This window comes from Erinaceus europaeus, chromosome 2, assembly GCF_950295315.1.
Source record: "Erinaceus europaeus chromosome 2, mEriEur2.1, whole genome shotgun sequence".
NCBI classification, from domain to species: domain Eukaryota; kingdom Metazoa; phylum Chordata; class Mammalia; order Eulipotyphla; family Erinaceidae; genus Erinaceus; species Erinaceus europaeus.
This window is the reverse complement of record NC_080163.1, coordinates 35,219,028-35,240,376: the sequence shown is the minus strand read 5'-3', so window position 1 is coordinate 35,240,376 and position 21,349 is coordinate 35,219,028. Positions and strand designations below refer to the sequence as shown.

Here is a 21,349-nt window from a genome sequence, read left to right as displayed (position 1 = left end):
CAGGAGACAAGAGAGGGAGAAGACAGACATTTGCGGACCTGCTTCCCCACTCTTCAGGGGAAGAACTGGCTTGAACTCAGGCCCTTGTGCATGGTAACACATGTGCTCAACAAGATGAGCCACCAGCAGGCCGTCTCTCCCTCACTTTATATTCTTGCGCCCCACAATCCCTGCTGTGGCTGCCAATGTGTCCTGGAGCTCCACTTCCCCAGAGCCCTGCCCCACTAGAGAAAGAGAAACAGGCTGGGAGTATGTATGGATTGACCTGTCAACGCCCATGTTCAACAGGGAAGCAATTACAGAAGCCAGACCTTCAACCTTCTGCATCCCACAATGACCTTGGGTCCATACTCCCAGCGGGTTAAAGAATAGGAAAGCTATCAGGGGAGGGGATGGGATACAGAGTTCTGGTGGTGGGAATTTTGCGAAGTTGTACCTCTCTTAGCCTATGGTTTTGTCAATGTTTCCTTTGTATAAATAAAAAATTTTAAAAGGGGGGGAGGGAGAGGGCTCTCATGCTGGTGGCTAAAACCCTAACTTTTCCTTTGTTCAACTTTCCTTTGTACACACACTTCCTCACCTGGGAAGAGCTCTTCTCTCTTCATCCATTAGTTCTCAGTTGGCTGAGAACTTCCCTGACTCTACCTTTGTCAGATCCCTTGGTGAGATGTTGCCCTACGGTTATGCAAAGCATAACTGCTACCCAAGGAGGCTGTGGCCTCCTTGCGGACAGGACAGTACAGTCCCTGCCTTGTTCACTGCTGCACCCAGTGCCTAGGGCATGCCTTGGCATCAGGGCAGTGGCAGCACTGGGGAGTCCCAGCCTGCGCTGCAGAGAGGCAGGGACCAAGGGCCTTGATGTGTTGGAGGCGAGTAGTTTATTAGAGACGCAGGGGTGGGGGTAAGGGGAGACACATATTTACACGGGCAGAACATGGGTGTTAAAAGCAGCAGAGGCTAGGATGGGCAGTCTGGGGAGGGGCTCAGACGAGCTCCACCTTGGCATTGGGGTACACTGCTACCACATCGTAGCCCTCGGGCGGCTTGACGCGGGCCTTGGCGTGGTTCTCGCAGTAGAGCCTCTCGTCCAGGAAGAAGTAGCCACGCTGCTTGAGGTTCAGGCCACAGTCGCTGCACATGAAGCACTCCGGGTGGTAGAGCTTGTCTCGGGCCTTGACGATGGTGCCCCTGCAAGGGTGAGAATGGGTGTGGGGAGAGGGCAGGTCTAGGGACCGGTGGGTTGGCCAGTGCGCCCCATAGCGGGAGCTGGGGCAAAGCTGAGGGGAGCGGGGCAGGTACTCACACAATGCCGTGGCCGCAGCGCACGCACTCAGGCAGCCCCTGGAGGCCAGTCAGCGGGGCGCCGAGCTTGCTAGCAGTGGGCTTGAGGTTCCGGGGACCGCCTGGTCCGGGCCGCTCCCCTGAAAAGCGGAAGGCGAGTAGAATGAGCATGGTGCAGGGGTCAGAATAGGGAGATACGAGGTGGGGGGTAAGACAGCTTGATGGTTATGCAAAGAGACTCTCATGCCTGAGGCTCCAAAGCACCAGATTCAATCTCCCACACCACCATTAGGCCAGTGCATCCTCGGCTATGGGTACAAAGGGAGGGTGTGTGTCTCACAGCCTGCAGATGGCGGAGAATCAATGCGCAGGTGCAGTCAGGGAGGGAATGCCCAAGGTGAAAGAAAGCCCAAGGGGAAGGATCGTGAGGGGTCACAAGGGGGCGCCTGGATCACTGTTATCAGCTTCCCAGAGTGGGGAGATGGGTGGAATTAGGAGGCAGGAGTCTTACCTCCTTCACCCGCCTCTAGTATGCCCTGTAGGTAGCGGAAGGAGCCTGATTGCTTGGGCTCGGTGGCAGTGGGCTCAGCAGGCTCTCGTAGCATCCTGTACACCTCAGAGCCCAAGTCGATTCCACAGTCACGACCCCGAGGGAGGCCCCTGGCGGGGTCAATGCTGGGCAAAGAAAAGAGATGGAGGAGGGACAGGATTGCAGTACCAGCCTTTGCTTTTTGCCGATTTAGGAGGGGGTGAGATTTCATGGATCCAAACCATATACCAGCTGATTTCCAGGGGTCAAGTGTCAGGATGGAATCTAGTGAGATTTGAAAGGATTTAAGATGGGATCCCAGTATAATTTACAAAACCTGGCTTCAGAACTACCTGTGGGGTGGAGACATGTGCAGGTTGTTCATCTGGGTCAGTAAGGTAGCTTCACTGCTGGTGCCATTGTGAGGGACTGGGAGATGAGGTGACTGCCCATGAGGAAATCCTGGGCTTGGCCTGCCATCTTCTGGCCAGATTCCACTGGCTGAGGACCTCCTGCTGGTCGCTGGACTGCCATCCTGAGGGAGAGAGGCAGGAAGGAAAGATAGAAAGAGAGAGGCCTGAGACACTGGGAGGCCTTCCTTACATAGCCATTCTGCATCCTGCTATGCCAAGGCCTTCTTGCATCATGTTGGCTATTCCTGTTCTGTGTCCCTGGTTATACTGCCTAGCCCAGGAAAGGGTCTGTGGGAAAAAGGCAAGAAGAGATGTGAGCCTAGATCAGGTCCTACAGAAGTGAGAAATGTCTATGGAAAGTCACACATAGTGTTTCTGACCACCAGGACCTGTCACAAATGGTGCTAGGACAAGATCACTCCAAAAAGCCTTTTAAAGCCAGCATGGCTGGAGAAGACTGTCTTCTTTGTCGCGTGTTCCTGGTACCAAGCCTTCCAACTTACCAGTATTGTGCTGTGTACCAGATGGACCCCCAGATGGGAATATAAACAAATAAATAAAATTAAAAAAAATACAAAATAAAGGAGCTTTTACCATGAAGTCAGGAAGGGCCCACTGATTCATTATGTGTCCAAGGTCCTTTGGTGGGGGCAGGATGAGGTTCAAGGGTATTTGTTGTGAGGCCAGCCAACTCCAACTCTGCACTTTTATCCTCACTTCCTGCTTCCCAGGCCAAAATAGGTGGCCTTCTGTAGGCATAGCAAAGGGAGACAGAGGACTGTGTAGGGCTCAAGGTTCCCACTCTTCTACTCCTTAGGTGGCCTAGTGTGCATAGGCAAGACATTTGAGAGAGGAGTGCCCTGAACATGCCTCCTCTGGCCAAGAGAAGAGTGCAATAACTCTGTGGGTGTAGGTTTGAATGGGAGATGGGGGTAAGGGACATTTTTTTAAAAAAATTATTTATTTATTCTCTTTTGTTGCCCTTGTGGTTTTTTTATTGTTGTTGTAGTTATTATTGTTGTTGATGATGTCATCATTGTTGGATAGGACAGAGAGAAATGGAGGAGGGGAAGACAGACAGGGGGAGAGAAAGATACACACCTGCAGCCCTGCTTCACCTCCTGTGAAGCGACTCCCCTGCAGGTGGGGAGCCAGGGGCTGGAACTGGGATCCTTCCACCGGTCCCTGCGATTTGCGCCACCTGCGCTTAACCCGCCGTGCTACCGCCCGACTCCTGGGACATTTGTTTCTGTGGAGTCCTGGGCCACACTACCTCTAGCTTATAGGTACACACAGGCATGCCCACAGCAATAAGAACACAGGTATGTTTACAGACATAAACATACAGCAGTCAGTCCACCTACATACACAGATACACAGACACAGAGCCAGTATTGGTTACCCTGAGGATGGCCATGGTGATGTCCATGATTAAGACTAGGCTGGTAGAGCAGCCTGACTGTAGGTTATAAGGAGTAAGTCCATGGATATCAGGCTTAGCCTGAAAGGGAACATGTAAATTTCCCAGAGAGGCAAGGAGAGGTAGAAAGGACTCCTATCTAGGGGAAAGGTCCATCTTGGACTCCAGCCCAGTAGCCACCAACACCGAGGGCACAGTCAAGTCTGCAAGGGCTGCCCCTGTTTTCTGCTAGTTCTGAGTTGAGCATGAGTTTGGAGAATGGGCATAGCAGCAGCTAGGTGAAGAGGTGGCTGCCTATTGCTTCTCACACCTCAAAAGATAAAGGTCTCTCACTGATCAGGTGGAACCCCATTAGTGAGGCAACAGCAGTAAGAAACCCCCTTGTCCCCACAAAATATTGGCTCACCCAATGATGACCTTTTTGGTCAATACCATGCCATTCTAGACAATATGGGCCAAGACCTCTAACAGATCTCTCTCTCTCTCCACCATCAATGGCCACTTCCATCAGGAATGTCATTATAAGAGCTCTTACGGGCCTCTTAAGGACCTTACCCTCACTATAAATTAGTGGGACTGTCCACTCTCTGAAGGGAGGCTGGTCATCCAACTCTGCCACTTGAGGAAGACTGGTCCAGAAATGAGTGCAGCCTAGAATATCCCCAGTTGTGACAATAGAGTACGAGTTCAAACTGACAGGGAATCAGAGGTTATATAGGCTCCTGTTCTAAATGTGAGTATATATGGGCCCTGGTTCCGATTGATAGACTAAACAGTTAGTTGTATTTATGTACTTTCTTTCAGTTTGGGAGCTACTCTCTTCCCCAACCCAGCTTTCTAGTTTTATTCTCAACTTTGACACTATCTTCCCAGACAATATTTTTAGTATACCTGCATGTTAACAAGCAAGTTTGGGAAAAAATTACTAAAGTCATAGGCCCCTTGGAACATACCTAAAACAGACTTCCTATCTTATTTCCACACCAAGATCCCTAATCTCATCTGCTCTAGTTCTACTTTTTGGTTCCTGTTTATTAAACACTTTGTCTTGCTTTATATCTTACCACCTTTCAGGTGGTAAGCATCAGTTGCAGATGCTATCATGATTCCATCCTGACTTCCCTGGGCAGAAGACCTCACCAATGTGTCCTGGAACCTCACTTGCCCAGAGCCCTACCCACCAGGGAAAGATAAAAACAGGTTGGGGTATGGATGGACCTACCAATGCCCATGTCCAGCAGAGAAGTAATTACAGAAGCCAGAACTCCCACCTCTGCACCCCATAAGGAATTTTGGTCCACACTCTCAGAAGGAGAGAAATGATAGAGGGAAGATGACCTGAGGGCTCTGAATTCCAATTCCATCAAGACCCAGAGAAAGAAGAGGAAAAAAGGACATTTTGAAGCATTCATTGGTGTAGATGTGACTTAGAAAGGGAGAGAAGGCAGGGCCATAGAAAAAAAGGGCAGATATATATAAGCATAGACAGACAGTTATAGAAATAATAGTTAACTCACATCTGACCTGGGGAGAACTATTGCAGTTTCCAATGGAGGGAATGGGGACATACTCTGGTGGTGGAAGTAGTGTGGAATTATACCCCTGTTATCCCAAAATTTTGTAAATCAATATTAAATCACTAATAAAAAAGAAAAAAAAAAACAAAAGTAAGGGAGTGGGTGGTAGCACAGCAGGTTAAGTGCACGTGGCACAAAGTGCAAGAACCAGAGGAAAGATCCTGGTTTGAGCCCCTGGCTCCCCACCTGCAAAGGAGTCGCTTCACAAGCAGTGAAACAGGTCTGCAGGTGTGTATCTTTCCCTCCCCATCTCTGTCTTCCCCTCCTCTCTCCATTTCTCTCTGTCCTAGCCAACAATGATGACATCAATAACATCAATAACAACAATAAAACAAAAACAACAAAAAAGAATAAGTAAATAAAATATTTTTAAAAAGCAAAAAAAAGTAAGAAAAAAGAAAACCCTTGCCCCATTGGGCTCAACAAAAGGCCCTGAGAAACCCGAGCACTCTCACACGTGGGTCTGTGGGGCAGGCCTGGCCTCTAATAGGGACCAGATGGGCCGTCAGCCATGGGGGCAGGGCACGGTCTGGTGCAGAGGAAACTTCAACAGGAACAAGGAGCTGCAGGGACCTGGAGCAAGGAGGCCCTTGCTCACCCTCAGCCAGTAGAGTGTGAGAGTCTCTTGTGGAACCACTGCCCCTTTGCTGGCCACCCAGATTGTAGCCTCTCTAGGTCTGAACTCAGTGGTAAGTACACATCTGGTAATCTCTGTTGTTGAATCCTAGTTCTTCCTTAACTAGAAAAGTAACTTCACCTATCTTGATGTCAGTTTCTTCTGTGAAATGGGGCATGTGATGGTCTCTGTAAGGTCTTAGTGGGGATGAAATGAGACAGTTGTTTACAAAGCACTTAGCAGAGTGGCCGGCACATAGCAAACATTCACTGATAAATGGCTGACCTGGTTCAGAGACTGCATTCCTGCATTTCCCTTCTCTGTGTGGCAGTCTGTACACCCCTCTCTCAACATCCACCGGCTACCAGTTTGGTTAGTAGAATGGGGGTAAATGCCTGGTTGCTTATCAGGCCCCACATATTTGTGGTCAGACTACGGACATTCAACTTGGATGAGGCATGCACTGAGTCTGCATGAGCAGGTGGCACCTCTCAGAGGCCAAGCTCCAGCTGTCTGCTGGTCTGCAAAGGACACACTGAGTATGCAAGGGCTGCCTTAATCCACCACCTGGTTCTCAGCTCAAATGCCACCTCCTCCAAGAATCCTTTCTTTATCACCATCCTGCCTCCACATTCTGTGTTCTCAAGTGATGTAAGGGGGAGGGGAGAGGGAGGGCTTCTCCAGTGACTCAACTTGTCCTAAAACCCCAGTTGACCTGCCTCATCCTAATTGGGGGTGCATGCCAGAGGATGTTGTGCTGGTCTTAGGGCCAATTGTGGTTTTCTTCTCTCAGGGTTTCAGCTGGGCCCGCCCCCATCTCCTTCTTGCAGGCAGAGGCTAGGGGCAGTGTGGGGACAATGGGCCCTGTGTCTATTACAGAGGACATGGAGGACAGGGCTCTGCAGAGACTGGGTGGGTGTGTTTCTGTCACCACCCAAGGAGCTTATGACCTTTTAAGTACAAAAGAGGGGTAGCAGCTGAGGGGCTGGTCACTTGCTTGTGGAAAATCCCTTCATCTTCAGCCTGAGCCACTGGCAGACTAGTTCCAGGAGGCCAGAGACGGGAATGTGGGACAGGAGGAACTGTTCTCAGCCCCAGGCCCTCAGCCCCCTACTCCCCCCCCCCCCCCCACACACACAAGTCTATCCTGATGATTGAACAGAGCTGAGCTTCAGATTCCAAAGCTCAGGCTCCCTCAACTGTCTACCCTGGCATTCACACATGAGTTCAGGGCCTGTACTATGCCTCTCCTTTCTGCCTAACTCCTTTCTGTCAAACTTGACTGATTTGTTTGTACTCTCTGCCCTGCTCCCATAGGCCTTGAGTCCACAAGACTGCCAGAGCAAACAGGTGTGGCCAAATTCTCTGCAAGAACAGCTGAGGTCCAGAACAGAGGGGATCCTTCAGTCTTTCTGTGGCCCTGGTGTGGTACCTCATCTCTTTCTGCCTTTCACTCCCTGGCGTCTTTCTGTTTTCTGAACCTGTGGAGTACAGTCTCACCTCTGGGTCTTTGTATGTACTTCCTGACATGCCCCATATATCCATGCCCCCTTACCTGCCCTATCCTTCCTAGGTTCTTTAGGACTTGACTTGGAGACACCCCCTATTTCCACTCCATACCTCACCTCATTTTGAAGCCAACTCTGACCCTTCTACTGAGCCATGTATGAGCCTTCTCTGAACTCTGCTGGCCCCTAGTTTCCATCATCCCAGAACTGCTATAGTGCCTCTCCCTTTCCAAAACAGGCAGCCCCTAGCATGTGGTGAGCATCTTGCCTCAGATGTCAGCAAAGACAAGATAGAGTACGAATTTCAGAGCAGAATGGGCATTGGGATGATGGTGAGGGAGAGGCCATAACATATCTTTCCCTCTGCTTTAGTGCAGCCTCTTCTCCCTGCCTGATCCATGGTAAGAGCGTGGGCACATACATGCCTGGGAGGCCATGCCCTATATACTTGGTCCCATGGTTCTAGCGTCATCATAGACCATTTTCACCTTCTAAAACCTTGTGGCCTGGATTAATCAGATTGGCTGGCCTTTCAGTGTCTCAGTCTTACCTACTTGACTGCACCTTAAACTCATCACAGAAGTGGGCCTTTGAGGTGTCAAGTAGTGGTGCACCTGGTTGAGTGCAGACATTAACATGCACAAGGAAATGTGTTCAAACCCCCAGCTCCTCACTGCAGTGGGGGGAGCTTCATGAGTGGTAAAACAGTGCTGCAGGTGTCTTTCTTTCTCTGTCCTCTCTATCTCTCCCTCTCTTCTCAATTTATCTCTCTTTTCAAATAAAAAGAGGAAAAAAAGTAAAAAATTAAATCCTAAAAAAAAGAAGGGGCCAGGCAGTGGCATACCTGGCTAAGTGCACAAATTACAGTGTTCAAGGACCTGGTCCCTACCTGCAGAGAGAAAGTTCATGAGTGGTGAAGGAGGTCAGCAAGTGTCTCTCTATTTCCTACCTTCTCTATCACCTCCTCCTTTCTCAATTTCTCTCTTTCTCTGTCCAATAATAAGTAAAAGATAAGAAAAAAAAAGAAGAAAAGAAAGTCTTAAAGAGAGGGGGAGAGACAGAGGAAAAGATAGAGAGAGAGAGAGAAGGATCTTAGAGCAGTGTAAGCCCCTGCCTTTTCTTCTAGTCTCCTTGAGGACAGAGCCATAATTGTTAAGTCCTATCACACATATAAAGTGACTGAGTATAGAGGCCTGCACTCTGAGGTCTGTTTTTTGACTTTGGAAAAAGTAAGGAAGTAATTTATATTCTAATGTGAGCCCTGCAGCCTGGGGTTTATTAAGGATAAGTAGATGCCCAAGGCCAAGATGAGACATAAGGTGCCCCTTAGGCTGAGGCCAGTCCACAGACTGAGGTAACCTGTGTCCACCTCAAGCCTGGTCTAGCATCACCAAGCATAAGAGTAACCCCCCAGCTATGTGGGCAGTCACCCCCTGCAAGAAAAATCTTAGCCCAGTCCCTACCCACATTTCTAGAATCTAGGACTTTTCAAAATATAGACTGTGTTCCCAGTATGTGCCCATCACTTGGGGAGCCAGAGGAGCCTCTGCTTTAGTCTCTGGCTTGGGATCTGAGTGTCACGGTGAGGATATCTAAAGCCAGTGAACCTGTGGACCAGGACCAGCCCCTCTGCCAAGGGCTCAACTTGAACCAGGCTAAGAAGTTTCTGTACATACCTGGGAGTCAGGGTCAATATGGATCCTGTGTGCCTGAACCTTGCTGTCCTCTGGGGAACTGGACCAGCTCCTGCCCTCAGGCCTGTGGCAGGAATTAAGACTGTCAGATATGCTTATCAAGGCCACCATGTCCAGAACCAGGTCAAGGCCAAGAGGGGCAGGGCTCTGAGCCCAGAGCCACCAGGGCCAGGCCTGACACCCTCCAGTGAGAAAGACACCACGTAGTACATTCCCTATACCTCAGTGGTTGACATGGTACCAAGGAGACACAACTCTAGACCTGTCACCCTCCAGGAGTGAGAATGGTGATCAGGAATACCTTCTCCATTCCTCTCTGGTCTGGCTCCCAGAAGCAGAAGCCCTGCCACTTCTCCAATCTTTCACCAATCTTTGTGGCGTGCTCAGAAAAAAAGAGGCCCAGTTCAAGCCAGGGTGAGTTGGAGTTCATACACTGATCAGCTAGAAGCCTATCCAGCCAGCCCTCCTCCATCTACTTCCTTATGTAGGTCAGACACCCAGGGGCTCTAGGGAAGGTGGAATGGAGGCTTTGAGGGGTGTGCCTTCCCTCCTGCTGCCTCCGGCAGAGTCATCACCAATGTCTGCCCAGCCCAGATGGGAAACAGGCCATTAGGAAATTCCTGCTTTGCCATAGAAACCAAAAACCAAACACCAGTCAGGAGAGAGAAAAACATCACAAACCTGCCATAAATGGGGCAGGCAGGGCTCAGAAGCTACAGGCCTGGAACTTAGTCTGCCACCTAGTTGCCCCATGAAGGGAGGGGAGGAGGGTACACGGGGTGTAGACTGGCAAGTAAGTAGGTGTTAGACCAAAGGAGAATAATGGCATCGTTCTATTCCAAAAGGCACCTGGGGCTTCTTGAGGTCTCACCACTGGTCAGCATCACCTTGCCCCCTCTCCCCTACTCAGCCAAGGGTTTTAACCATCTGTACCTGTACCAAGGCTCCCTCTGCACCTCTTCTCCTTTGCCCATTCCTCACCCTGCTTCAGACTAGGCTCTTTCCCAGGCCTGCAGCACTGAGGCCTGCCATCCAGGGGCAGTATCACTCCCACTGCCCTCTTGCTCCAGCCACTTCAACTGAGCTCCCAAGTGACTGATCTAATTCACAATCTTGTGACCTCCAACCAAGCAGAACTCTGCTGGGATGAATCCAGGACATTTCATGTGGCCATCTGGCCTTCTATTTCCCTGACATTCTACCAGAAGAGAAGAATAAGCCTGAGGTGTGAATACCAGAGGGCACAGCATGCTCAGAGCCTGGGGTGTGGCTGATGGCATCAGGTTTGAATTTAAAGCGTTAACTTTCATCCACAAGCATGCATTTCAGGCTGGGCAGATCTTTAAATAAACTGACATTTTTTTATATTTACTTCCTCTTGTTGTCCTTGTTTTATTATTGTAGTTATTATTGTTGTTGTTATTGATGTCATTGTTGTTGGATAGGACAGAGAAATGGAGAGAGGAGGGGGGAAGACAGAGAGGGGGAGAGAAAGATAGACACCTGCAGACCTGCTTCTCTGCTTGTGAAGCGACTCCCCTGCTGGTGGGGAGCTGGGGGCTTGAAGCCGGTCCTTGCACTTTGCGTCACGTGCACTTAACCGGCTGCGCTACCGCCTGACTCCCATAACATCTTTGACATCTTTAAGCAAAATATTTGCTAAAGGGTGAGCTCTGTAGCAGACAACAGGGTACCACCATGGGGCCTCAGCTTGGAGCTGATACTAGAAAGGCCTGGTGTCTATAGAACATAGCCAGCTAGTGTGGATGGGCTTGGATTGTTGGATTCCTGACTTTGAGTTCTAGGAAAAATAACCATAGCTAAGAAGCAAGGCCTTGGTTTGGCTTTCTGCTTTGTAGAGGAGGTTATGGAAGATCAGAGCCCTCTGTTTATAAGACGGTAGCTGGGAAGACTTGACTGGATACTCTGGAATAGACACAGAGTAGTTCCTTCTAGCCAGTTCATCAGGCCAATCCTCTGAAGGCGCATTTTGAGGGAGTCTTTGGCAGTTCAGGCATAAGGCCCTAGCATAGTGGATGGGATAGAAAGCAGGGTCAGGGGAGTCGGGCTGTAGCACAGCGGGTTAAGCGCAGGTGGCGCAAAGCACAAGGACCGGCATAAGGATCCCGGTTCGAACCCCGGCTCCCCACCTGCAGGGGAGTTGCTTCACAGGCGGTGAAGCAGGTCTGCAGGTGTCTATCTTTCTCTCCTCCTCTCTGTCTTCCCCTCCTCTCTCCATTTCTCTCTGTCCTATCCAACAACGACAACAACAATAACTACAACAATAAAACAACAAGGGCAACAAAAGGGAATAAATAAATAAAATAAATATTAAAAAAAAAAGAAAAAGAAATCAGGGTCAGATACCTTGCAGGTGAGAAGGTGCCTAGGAGAAGAGATGCTGGTGCAGAGTTAAGATAACTCAGATATGTGAGTATTGGTGGGAGGAGGCTAAGGACAGGTCATCAGGTTTTCACCTTGATCAAGCAGACCTGGTCCTTTATTACACAACCCTCAGCTCAGGGGGTTAAGTGTTCTGACATTAAACCAATCACAGGAGGACAACAGAATTCCAGGTGTGGGGTCAGGTGGTAGTGCACCTGGTTGAGCTCACCTGTTACAAAGCACGAGGACCTGGGTTCTAGCCCTGATTCTCCCCTAACTCCACCCCCCCCACCCCCCCCCCCCCCGTGCAGGGGAAAAGCTTTGCAAGTGGTGAAGCAGAGCTGCAGGTGTCTCTCTGACTCTCTCCCTCTCTATCACCCCCTTCCCTCTTGATTTCTGGCTGCCTCTATCCATTAAATAAATAAAGAAAATTAAAACAAAATGAGAATTCTCTCACCTACTCCATAACTAGGTACCATTTGGGACTGACATGCCCAGAGTGGAACAGACCAGTGGGCCTCTGTACCTACCAGGCCTGGTTTGGAACAAATGACCAGTGAAGGAAGAGAGGAAGGAAAGGGGACCTCCACCCACCTTCCCACCACTCTCCCCTGACATCATTCCCTCTGGGAATCTCCTGACTCAGCCCCCTTTCTGCCCTCCCTCTCTCCCTCCCCTGTGAATTACACCCTTTACACCCCTGCCACTCCTCCACTGCCACTAGGGCTGTCCTTGTTCAGCCATATAGAGTCAAAGTTGGAGATGAGTCAGGGCCCAGGAACACAGCCAAGTGGGGCAGACTCAGAGACCACTTGTGGGCAAAGCAGTGCTGACATGTCTCTCAGACCTCAGCCTGGGAGAGGGTACACACACTCCTGCTTTATGGGGAAGGAAACCCAGGCTCACAGAGGTCGTCCCACAGAGTCTGGATGAGAGCCAGCTCTGCTGAACTTTGAGGTCAGGGCCTCCTCACTGTGAGCCAGGTGGAGTGTGCAAAGCCTGGACTTGCAGCTGGGCCCACAGGGTGCTAAGAGCACAGAAGGGCTCCTGATCCCAATCTGGACCCAGACCTGGGTCAGGCACAAATGGGAGCTACTTCAGAAGCCTGCCTGCCATGTCTAATGGCTCTGAGCCAGTGCTTATCCCCCACCCTGCCAGCTCCAAGGAATGGTGAGCTGTGTTGTGGTTTGGGAAAGCTTTGCCCATACACAGCCACAGTGGATTGTGGAAAGTTCCTGTTAGCAATGAACATGGTAAACGTAAGCAATTATATCTCACTTCCCTGGATCCAGGCAGAATGGGGCAGGGTGGGGGTGGAGTCAGGGCCACAGAGCTTCCAGCTAGCCAGGATGCTGATTATTGCTACCTGAGCTGAATGGGGGGGGGGGGGGGACCTGAGGGCTGAGCAAAGCTGGGAGACATCCTGGCTGGACCTTCCATCCTCAACTGACATCCTCGGACATAAGCCTTGATCACTGATAGGCTCTATAGCATCACATGGTTAATGGCATTTAATCAGGGCAGAGAAATGAACCCATGTGGGATAGCTCAGAAAGTGCAGTGGAGGGGCTGGTCAGAGTAGTAGCAGCCAAACAGTAGAGTTTGGAGTTGTGTTACAAGTAGTAATGTTTTGGGGGTGAGAGGCCTGAAGGCCAATTTTGCTTTCCTACTCCCTTCTTATGTGTCTTTAAACACTCTCTTTTGTTTCCGAACCTAAGTTGTCTCATCTGTAAAGTGAGGGCTGTCCTATGTATTAAATTGGTTTGAAGGTTAACTGAGACAAACTACTGAATAAGAAACTGCTTGAAATGGTTATCAAGCAGGTCATTTAGGTGGGGAAAGGACTAAAATTAACCCCTTCAGAAGTTACCCCAGGTCTTACTTCAGCCCCCATTTCAGACTGCTTACTTCTGTTATCAATACCCCGATAGACTTATCATCTGCCTTGCATATGTGAAGTCCTGACTTTGATCTCCTAAACCACTTATGAACAACAAAGAGAACTCTATGGATTGTGGACTGCTTCTTCTCTCCCATTACCCCTCCACCTCTCCTCATCTCTTTCACTTTCCTTAAAATCAACACTAATGCATGAGGCCCTTGGTTTGGGTCAGAAACTACATGGGAGCACCATGGGTAGCACAGGAATGCTCCATGGTGTTGTGACCCCAACAGGAGTTTGGGACTATTAGCATATGAAGTCAGCCTGAGGAGGTGCGACAGGGAAGGGAATGTATAAAAGGCATGGACTTGGGCTAGGTCGCTCTCTTTTTGGCAGCTGCTTCTTCTCCTGGTCAGAAGCATCTTGGCAGAGGCGCTCCAGGTACCCACCATGGCTACTTCTCTTGGAAACTGAATATGTATGACTCAGCTAGCCGGTAAACTTTTAGACCCCTCTACAGCCATGAGCAACCTTTACCTCAGCTGATAATTGTTTATCTTACGGGGCTAAACTTTTGATAATTATACTCAGACTTTATGGACCTAGCATATTCTTAACCCCTGATGATAATTACTTATTTTGTGCATCTACATATATGTCCCATGCTTTTGTAATGCCCTAATAAACCTTCTATTATTTAAACCCATTCCCAGCTCTCCCAACTTATTCCCAGCTGTGAATCCTTTTATGCACTGCAGCTACCCTAAACCCTTTTAAAGTTAAATTATAACACATGGGTGATGAAGTAGTGTGGTAGTATCTCTTCTCTTGCTGTGTCTGTCTCTCTCTACCCTTTCTAAAAAAAAAAAGAGTGGAAAGAGGGATGGGGAAGTTAGAGAGGGAGAAAGACAGATACCCAAAACCCTGCTTCACCACTTGAAAAGCTTGCCCCCTGCAGGGGGGGCCAGAGGCTTAAACCTGGGTCTGTACAAACTGTAGTATGCATATTTTTTAAATAGATGGCTCACCTAGTAGAACACAAATTTTGCCATGTGCAAGGACCTGGGTTTGCATCATTGACTGACATACGGTATTACTGTGCCCAGAGCAGTGCATGGTGTCTCTTCTTTTGCTCTCTCCTATCCTTTACCTTGAAAGAAAAGAGAGAGAGAGAAGAAGAAGAAGAAGAAGAAGAAGAAGAAGAAGAAGAAGAAGAAGAAGAAGAAGAAGAGAAGGAGGAGGGAAAAAAGGAGACTGGTAGGAACAGAAGGATCGCATGGGGACAATCTCGAGTGAAATCCTGGTGGCGAAAATTTAAATTTAAAGAAATAAATATTTCAGTTGGGGAGAAGATACAACAGGTAGAGCTCATGTGTGACACCCTGAGATTGACACTGGATTGGTAAAAAAAAAAAAAGATAGCCTGGGAGATGGCTCAGTAGTGTAGGATTTGCATGAGTGAGGCCCCAGGTTCAGTCCTCACATACAGTAATACTCTTTCTCCTGTTCTATAAATAAATAAATGATAAATCAGATTGTGAAGTGTGGAAGGGGAGGTGGTGAGTGGATAAAGCATCACACTCTTGAGCAATAAGTCCTGAGCTCCTTCTCCAGCATCACATGTGCCAGTGACGCTATGGTGTTCTCTCTCTCTCATTAATGAATAAGTACGTCATTCTGATTTTCATCCCTGGGGCTTCACCACTCTTGAGTGACTTTTCAGATAGAGAGTGACAAAGACAAGGAGAGAATGGGGTAGGGGGAGACCACAGCACAGAAGCCCAATAAATCTTTGAAATAAAATAAACAAAAAAATGTAAGGCTTACAAAACAGCTCACTTGGATAGTGTGCTGTTTTACCAAGTGTGCCACCCAGGTGTGAACCTGGCCCCCACTGCACTGGAAGAAGCTCCTGTACTGTGATCTCTCCTTTCTTCTCTCTCTCTTTCTGCCTTTCTACCTTGCTCTAGCTGAAAAATAAAATAAAATAAAATAAAATAAAATAAAATAAAATAAAATGAGGGGTACTCCTGCTGTAAGTAATACCTGCCAACTCCCATGAAAACACTGCTCTTTACTTGGGGCCATGGTGCAGGTAGCTGTGGAAGAGTGAGGCCCAGGTCCTCCAGAATGCTGGCGACACCCCATAACATATCCTCTCCTCAGTGTTCCCCTCACCCCCATCACCTGGCCTGGCCTGCCCTACATTTACCTGCTCACAGATAGCGTAAGGTGGTCATGACAGCCCTTGATGCGGTTCTGCGCCTCCAAGTGTGTCATGAACTCTGTGCTCTCACCATTGATGGCCTGGATCAGGTCTCCTGGGCACAAGGCAGCCAGAGCAGCCTTGCTGCCAGCATGGACCTGGAGGGAGACAGGGGATAAGCCAGATGGCTGAGAACAGGCATTACATGCCCTTGCTACAGATCTGCTCTAGATCCCCCCCCTACAACCTCAGAGCCAGGAAGTGTGGCCCTGTTGTCAGCATGACCAGTGGCAGGCAGGCTAGGAGCAGGTTGAATTCTCATGTGACCCTGATGTAGCCCTGGCTTCAGACACTCCCCATTCCAGCACCTGGAGACCAGGAAAGGTATGAGAAGACCTTCCTCTGTTTTGGGACAAGGAAGATGTTACCCTTGCAGGTGCATATGTGCTAAGGACACTAGGGTAACACAGGGACACATACATGTGTCCAAATACATAGAAAACATGGACTCATCACAGATACCCTACTGGGTGCTACCCCACTCAATCAGGCTAACAGTACCCCCTCCCCTGACATTCCAACCCTCAGTCTCCCTGTTTACTTGTATCCCCATTCTCCACATTCACCTCTACCCAGCCAATTCTATCCAGACCATCTGCATGTCCAGGGAATACTTGTGACCACCAGGTATCTCTCACCTCCACAATTCTATGGATATCTTCCCTCTACTTGGGACACTCTTTCTCTTGGCCACAAGCCCTAATCACCAATTTACTCCTCCTCATCTTGCAGGTCTCAACACAGAGGCCGTTTCCCCTAGGAATCTCTCCTTCAGGCTCTCACAGGACTTTTTGTATCTCTGTTACCACTTTTGCTCTCTTAACACTACTGTTGCCTCATTCTGGGTCTGTGCAATCACCTCCCCAGGCAAGTTCAGGGCCATCCCTTTCTAGCCACCAGCTTCCACTCTGGAGTCCCAACTTCATGTCTAGTTTCTCTGCAGAACAGATACTCACTCAGGCCACCCCAGTGCTATTATGGATCCCAGAGAACAAGTTATGTCTGCACAGTGCTGGTGGCCACATGAAGTTGGCAATAGGCTCACAGGAAGGGCTGAGCAAGCAGCCCAGGGGAATTCAGGCAATAGAGCACCCTTTACCCTATTCCTGACTCTAGCACAGCTTTTGGAAATACACTCTTCATTCTCACCCAGCCTTTCCAGTGGTGCCAGCTGTGACCAGTGAGCCCACCTGCAGCACTGTTTCATCTCTCATGAAACTCCTCTCCACCCTCACTGGTGGGGACCAAGGGCTTAAACTTGGGTCCTTGGGGTGGGGGAAACAGCACAATGGTTATGCAAATACTCTCATGCCTAAGGCTCCTAAATCCCAGGTTCAATCCCCCATACCACCATAAACCAGAGCTGAGAAGTGCCCTGATGTTTCTCTTTCTGTCTCTTTGTCTCTGTCTCTCTCTGCATCTCTCTCAAAAAAATAAAATTAATAAAATTAAAAAAAAAAAAAACCTGGGTCCTTGTACACTGTGATGTGTGCAGTCAACAAGTACCACTGCCTGGCCTCAAGCCCATTACCAATGGTGGGGATGAGAGCTCCTGGAAGCCTGATCAGATCAGCTCAGCCATTTCCTAGTAGAAACTGGACAAAACTGAGGAGTTAGCAGATCCTTGGCTGGAGGCCTGGTATGGGCACTAACCAAGCTGACCTGTCCTGAAATAGGCTGTCCTGAGGAGTGTCCCTCTAAAGCATGGAACCCTCAGCCAGGCATCCTACCACTGACATTTACCCACAGGGTCTGGGCACCTGCACTAGCCGGCCACTTGGTGTCATCCCACCTCCCCCTAAAGATCCTGCTCCAGGTCCCCTCCCCTGTGACAGGGCCTGTGTTCAGCACTTTCTCCATAATTAGCTGATGGTAGTCTCTGAATTACCTGGGGACACAGGCCGTTCTCATCCTTATTCACAGATGAATGAAGAGGGGCTTTCAGGAAGAGGGACCAGGCACCAGTCCCCATCCTGGAGAGGACATTTCTTCCTCAGGGGAGCAGCTAGCTGTAGGATGACTCAGCCAGCACAAGAGGTGCATTCAGGCCCCTGTGGGTGGAGGAAGTTCTAGAAAGCAGGGGTGGCTGGGACCCTGCCAGCTCTGCTAGCTCGGGGAATTCTGGTCACAGAGGGCATGTGGCCAGGAAACCATGACTCTCCCAACCACTTTTACATGCATTGTCTCATTTACCCTCAAGGCTAGCCCATTTCCTAGATAAGGAAACTGAGGTCCAGAGAAATACAGAAGGATGCTGATTTGATAAATAGTCATTGGGATTTTAATCCAGGTCAACCAGTTTTAAGTTTTATGCTCTCAATTACAGTATTTTTTTTGTTTTTTAAAATGAAGAAGGAGAAGAAGGAGAAAAAGAAGGAAGAGGAAGAGGAGGAGGAGTAATAATGGGAGTGTGTCCCAGGTATAAGGAATAGCATGAACGACAACTATCTTGGAGAGAAGTAAAAGAGGTCCTTGTGGTTCAAGCACTGTTAGTGAGGAGAGAGTGGAAGAGATGAAGTCAGAGAAGAAGCAGGGACCAGACCTTACAAACCTAAAATAAACTGGCATTTTTCCTGGGTGGTTGGGAACCACAGAGAGTTCTAAGCAGGCAAGGCACAGGAGGGAGCTGAATTCAGAGTGATCCCTCTGGCTGAGTGCAGAATAAAGAGACAGAAAGAAGAAAGCAGAAGGGAGCAGAGAGATCCACAAGGTAGTCAGAGTATGAGCCTGTCCCCTACTTAAAGCAGCTAAATTCTCAATCCCTGATCCACTTAACCCAACCTTGTTGCAGTAGTGTGCTGGGAGTCACAATTAGACCAGGTGCCATGTCATTTCATGGAGTTACAGCAAGCTCAGGCTGGCCTGGATTCCTGTCCCAGCTCTGTTTCTCTAGCTACATTACCTTTGCCTCTCTTGAGTTTCAATGTTCCCATCTACAATGTGAGGTCAGAGAGAGTATTTACTTCTAAGGATGAAGGCTACCTAAAACTAATGGGCACAAATTCCAGGCACTGACAGTTAGGTGGTTGATGCCAAGTTAAGGAGTGGCTTGGTCAAAGAAAAAAAAAAATCACTGCAGTTTGTGGAGAAGAAGCACTGAATAGCATTTTTGGGAGAGTGGGAGTGGAGGTTGAGTCTTCATAGGCTAAGGTTGCAAGACCCCAGCCCTGCCAGGCAACCAGCTTCCTCCCTGAGGGAGGTTGTCCCTAAGGGTGGAGATGGTCCTGGAAACATGAGAGGTGGGTTTTAAGCCCCTTTAGTGAGGATACTTTCACATATCATCCCTATCTGTTGACCTGTCCCAAAGTACCTGCAGGACAAGCTGTGGCCTGTGTCTCCCCAGCCCTGTAAATCTCCCCAGATCCCACTCAAACCCAGGCTCAGCCATCCCGGCTCCTTGGGTCTGAGCTGGGGCCGCGTGACTTTGGGGGACAAGGGGGGTGGTGTTTCTTCCTGGCAAACCCTCTCCCAGCCTGCCGGTCTGCTTTTCAGGGGCCGGCCTCCTGATCAGCTCCAAACAAGGCGGCCCTGGCTGCTGCTGCTGCTGCTCCTGTGTTGAAGCCGCTGCTGTGACGTTGGAGGCCTTTCCTCGGCGGGCAGTCGGCCGCGTGGGCAACAGATGTCTCTGCTCCCTGCTGCCTGCAGCCGTCAGCCACCACCACTGAGCCTGTCAGCGGCCTCACACTCAGGGTGCCTGGCCTGTTGGCCAGCCCACAGCCCCCAGCAGCCTGCCTTCGGACACACACAGGCGTGACATGCAAGCAGACAGACGGACACACACACACACACCTACACCCAGCAGACTCTCCTGGGGGAGTGGGAGATGAAAGGACTGGCCAGATGTGTTGAACCTCACTCAGGCTGAGGGGACTCAGTGACCATGGGGTAAGGGCAGATGAGGGATGTCTCCCAGGACAGCTGGGCCTGCCTGTCACCATGAAGTGGTATTCCATGATTCCATGCTCCACTGTCCTAGTGCACAACCCCACCCAAAAAAATTGTGGAAAGAAGTCTCTAAATGTCCAGCAGCCTGGTCCAGCCTCCAGAAAGAGATGTGGCAGTAGGGTGGGGTAAGGTGTTTCTCAGTTTCTCTGCCTCAAAACCTCAAGACCAGAACAGCCTGTGTGAAGATCAGGGCTAACGCTCAGACCACTACCCAGGTCCCTAACTGTCCCCTGCCAACTGGGAGCGCCCAAATAGCAGGGCCTGGGATTTCTTCACTCTGTTCTCTAAACTAGGACCACCAGAAGCAGGGATTGAGTCCTCTCTTCTGGCCCTTCAAACTATAGAACTAACTCTAGGCTGGGCCAGGATCCTGTTACCCTCAGATAGGATATCCCATCTGGTACAGCCTGAGTCCTTTCCTCTGTTCCTCCTCAGATTATCCACCCCCCCAGGATTCTGCCCCTCCACGATCTCCTCTGTCCTAAGTCTGGGTTCCTGGAAAACTTTAAAAACTACAGTGATGAGGCCATCCTGGTCCCTAGCCTCAAACTGTCCATGGCAGGCGTGCGCGTGTGTGTGTGTGTGTGTGTGTGTGTGTGTGTGTTTGTGTGTGTGTATATATGTATGTTTGGGTGGGGGGGGCGATCCTCACAACTTCACAGTCAAGTCTCTTCCCCCCTAGGAGCAAGAAGTTCCTCCTGATCACTTACCCCTTAAGACAAGTGAGGTCATGGGTTAGATACTGACCAAAACTCAAAGAGGGAGAAATGGAGGAGTCTTTCTCTTTCAGATGCAATGAGGGTCCCAAGTACCCTAGGGTAGATAGATGACCCAGCACTGTTGGCAGCAGTCCTTGGTAGGAAAAGACACTTTCAATAATTTTGTCCCAGGTCTTTAGGGGGGATTCTGGAGTTTCTGGGCCTCTGCAGATCTATCTGGTCAGATCCCTGGCCCATGTCTGTGGTACTCTCATGGTCTGCAGGGACTGTTCTCCCCACCCTGAGGCTGGTATGAGGACTCTTGGGGACTCCTAAGGCAGCAGGCCCAGAGGGAGGGAAGAAAGTTGAGGTGGTCTTGCCTGCAAATCTCCTCCAGACTCTGCAGGTCATCCAAGCCAACCCTTAACCTCTGAGCCTCACGGGTCCTAGGGGATCCGGGTCCCCAGTGACCCTTTAGAACCGGGTCTCCGATCCAGGACGCCCCCACCGCCCCGTGGTCGCCGGACTCACCCGTGAGATGGTGAGGGGAGCGCTGAAATCCCGGCCGCCCACCAGGCGGAAGCCCCAGGGCGAAGGGCCGCGCAGGGTCACCGAGTGGGGCATCGCGGGCCAGAGCCACAGCCTGAGCTGGAGCCAGAGACTGAGCCGGACACAGAGGAGCCGACGCCGCTGCCGCCGCCGCCGCCTGGACGCCGCGCCCCGCCCCCGGCCCGCCCGCCCCGGAGCCCCTCCGCCCGGCCCCCGCCCCCGCCCCCGCGCACCCGGATTGGCCCCGGGGCCGCCCCGACCCTCCCACTTTGGGGGGCTTGGAGGACCCGCCCCCGCCCCAGTCCTAGAAGCCTGCGGCCAGACACCCCCACGGTTTCTTAGAGACCCCCAGACCGCCGCACCCTCCTCCCAGACTGGGACAGCCTAGACGTCCCGGACCTCCCTAGGGCCTCTACTCTGCGGACCCGAACCCAAACCCGAACCTGGCAGCGAAGCTCACGCACAGGGCAGTCGGGGTGGCGCCCCAGCCCGGGGAGGGATTTGGGGGTGAGTGGGCGCCCAGGTGGGGGATGGGATGGCGCCTAGATCAGAACCCCCTCCAGGATCCTGGCAGGGAACCTCGGTG

At 50.4% G+C, this 21,349-nt stretch overlaps 1 protein-coding gene across 2 annotated transcripts; it reads right to left on the bottom strand.

Moving 5' to 3' along the window:
• Positions 1 to 859: 859 nt before the first annotated feature.
• On the bottom strand, positions 860 to 20,948 carry PDLIM4 (PDZ and LIM domain 4). Of its 2 annotated transcripts, XM_060177792.1 has the most exons (7): positions 20,746 to 20,946; positions 15,518 to 15,669; positions 9,021 to 9,102; positions 2,161 to 2,345; positions 1,793 to 1,956; positions 1,304 to 1,421; positions 860 to 1,188 (listed from the first exon to the last, which is right to left on the bottom strand). In XM_060177792.1, the coding sequence occupies exons 1-7, from the start codon at positions 20,836 to 20,838 to the stop codon at positions 984 to 986; spliced, it is 999 nt and encodes a 332-aa protein (XP_060033775.1). In that variant the 5' UTR covers positions 20,839 to 20,946; the 3' UTR covers positions 860 to 983. The 2 variants fall into 2 exon arrangements, with proteins under 2 accessions (XP_060033775.1, XP_060033783.1); XM_060177800.1 differs by lacking the exon at positions 1,304 to 1,421 and having other exon boundaries at positions 1,118 to 1,188; positions 20,746 to 20,948.
• Between the last annotated feature and the right edge of the window lie 401 nt (positions 20,949 to 21,349).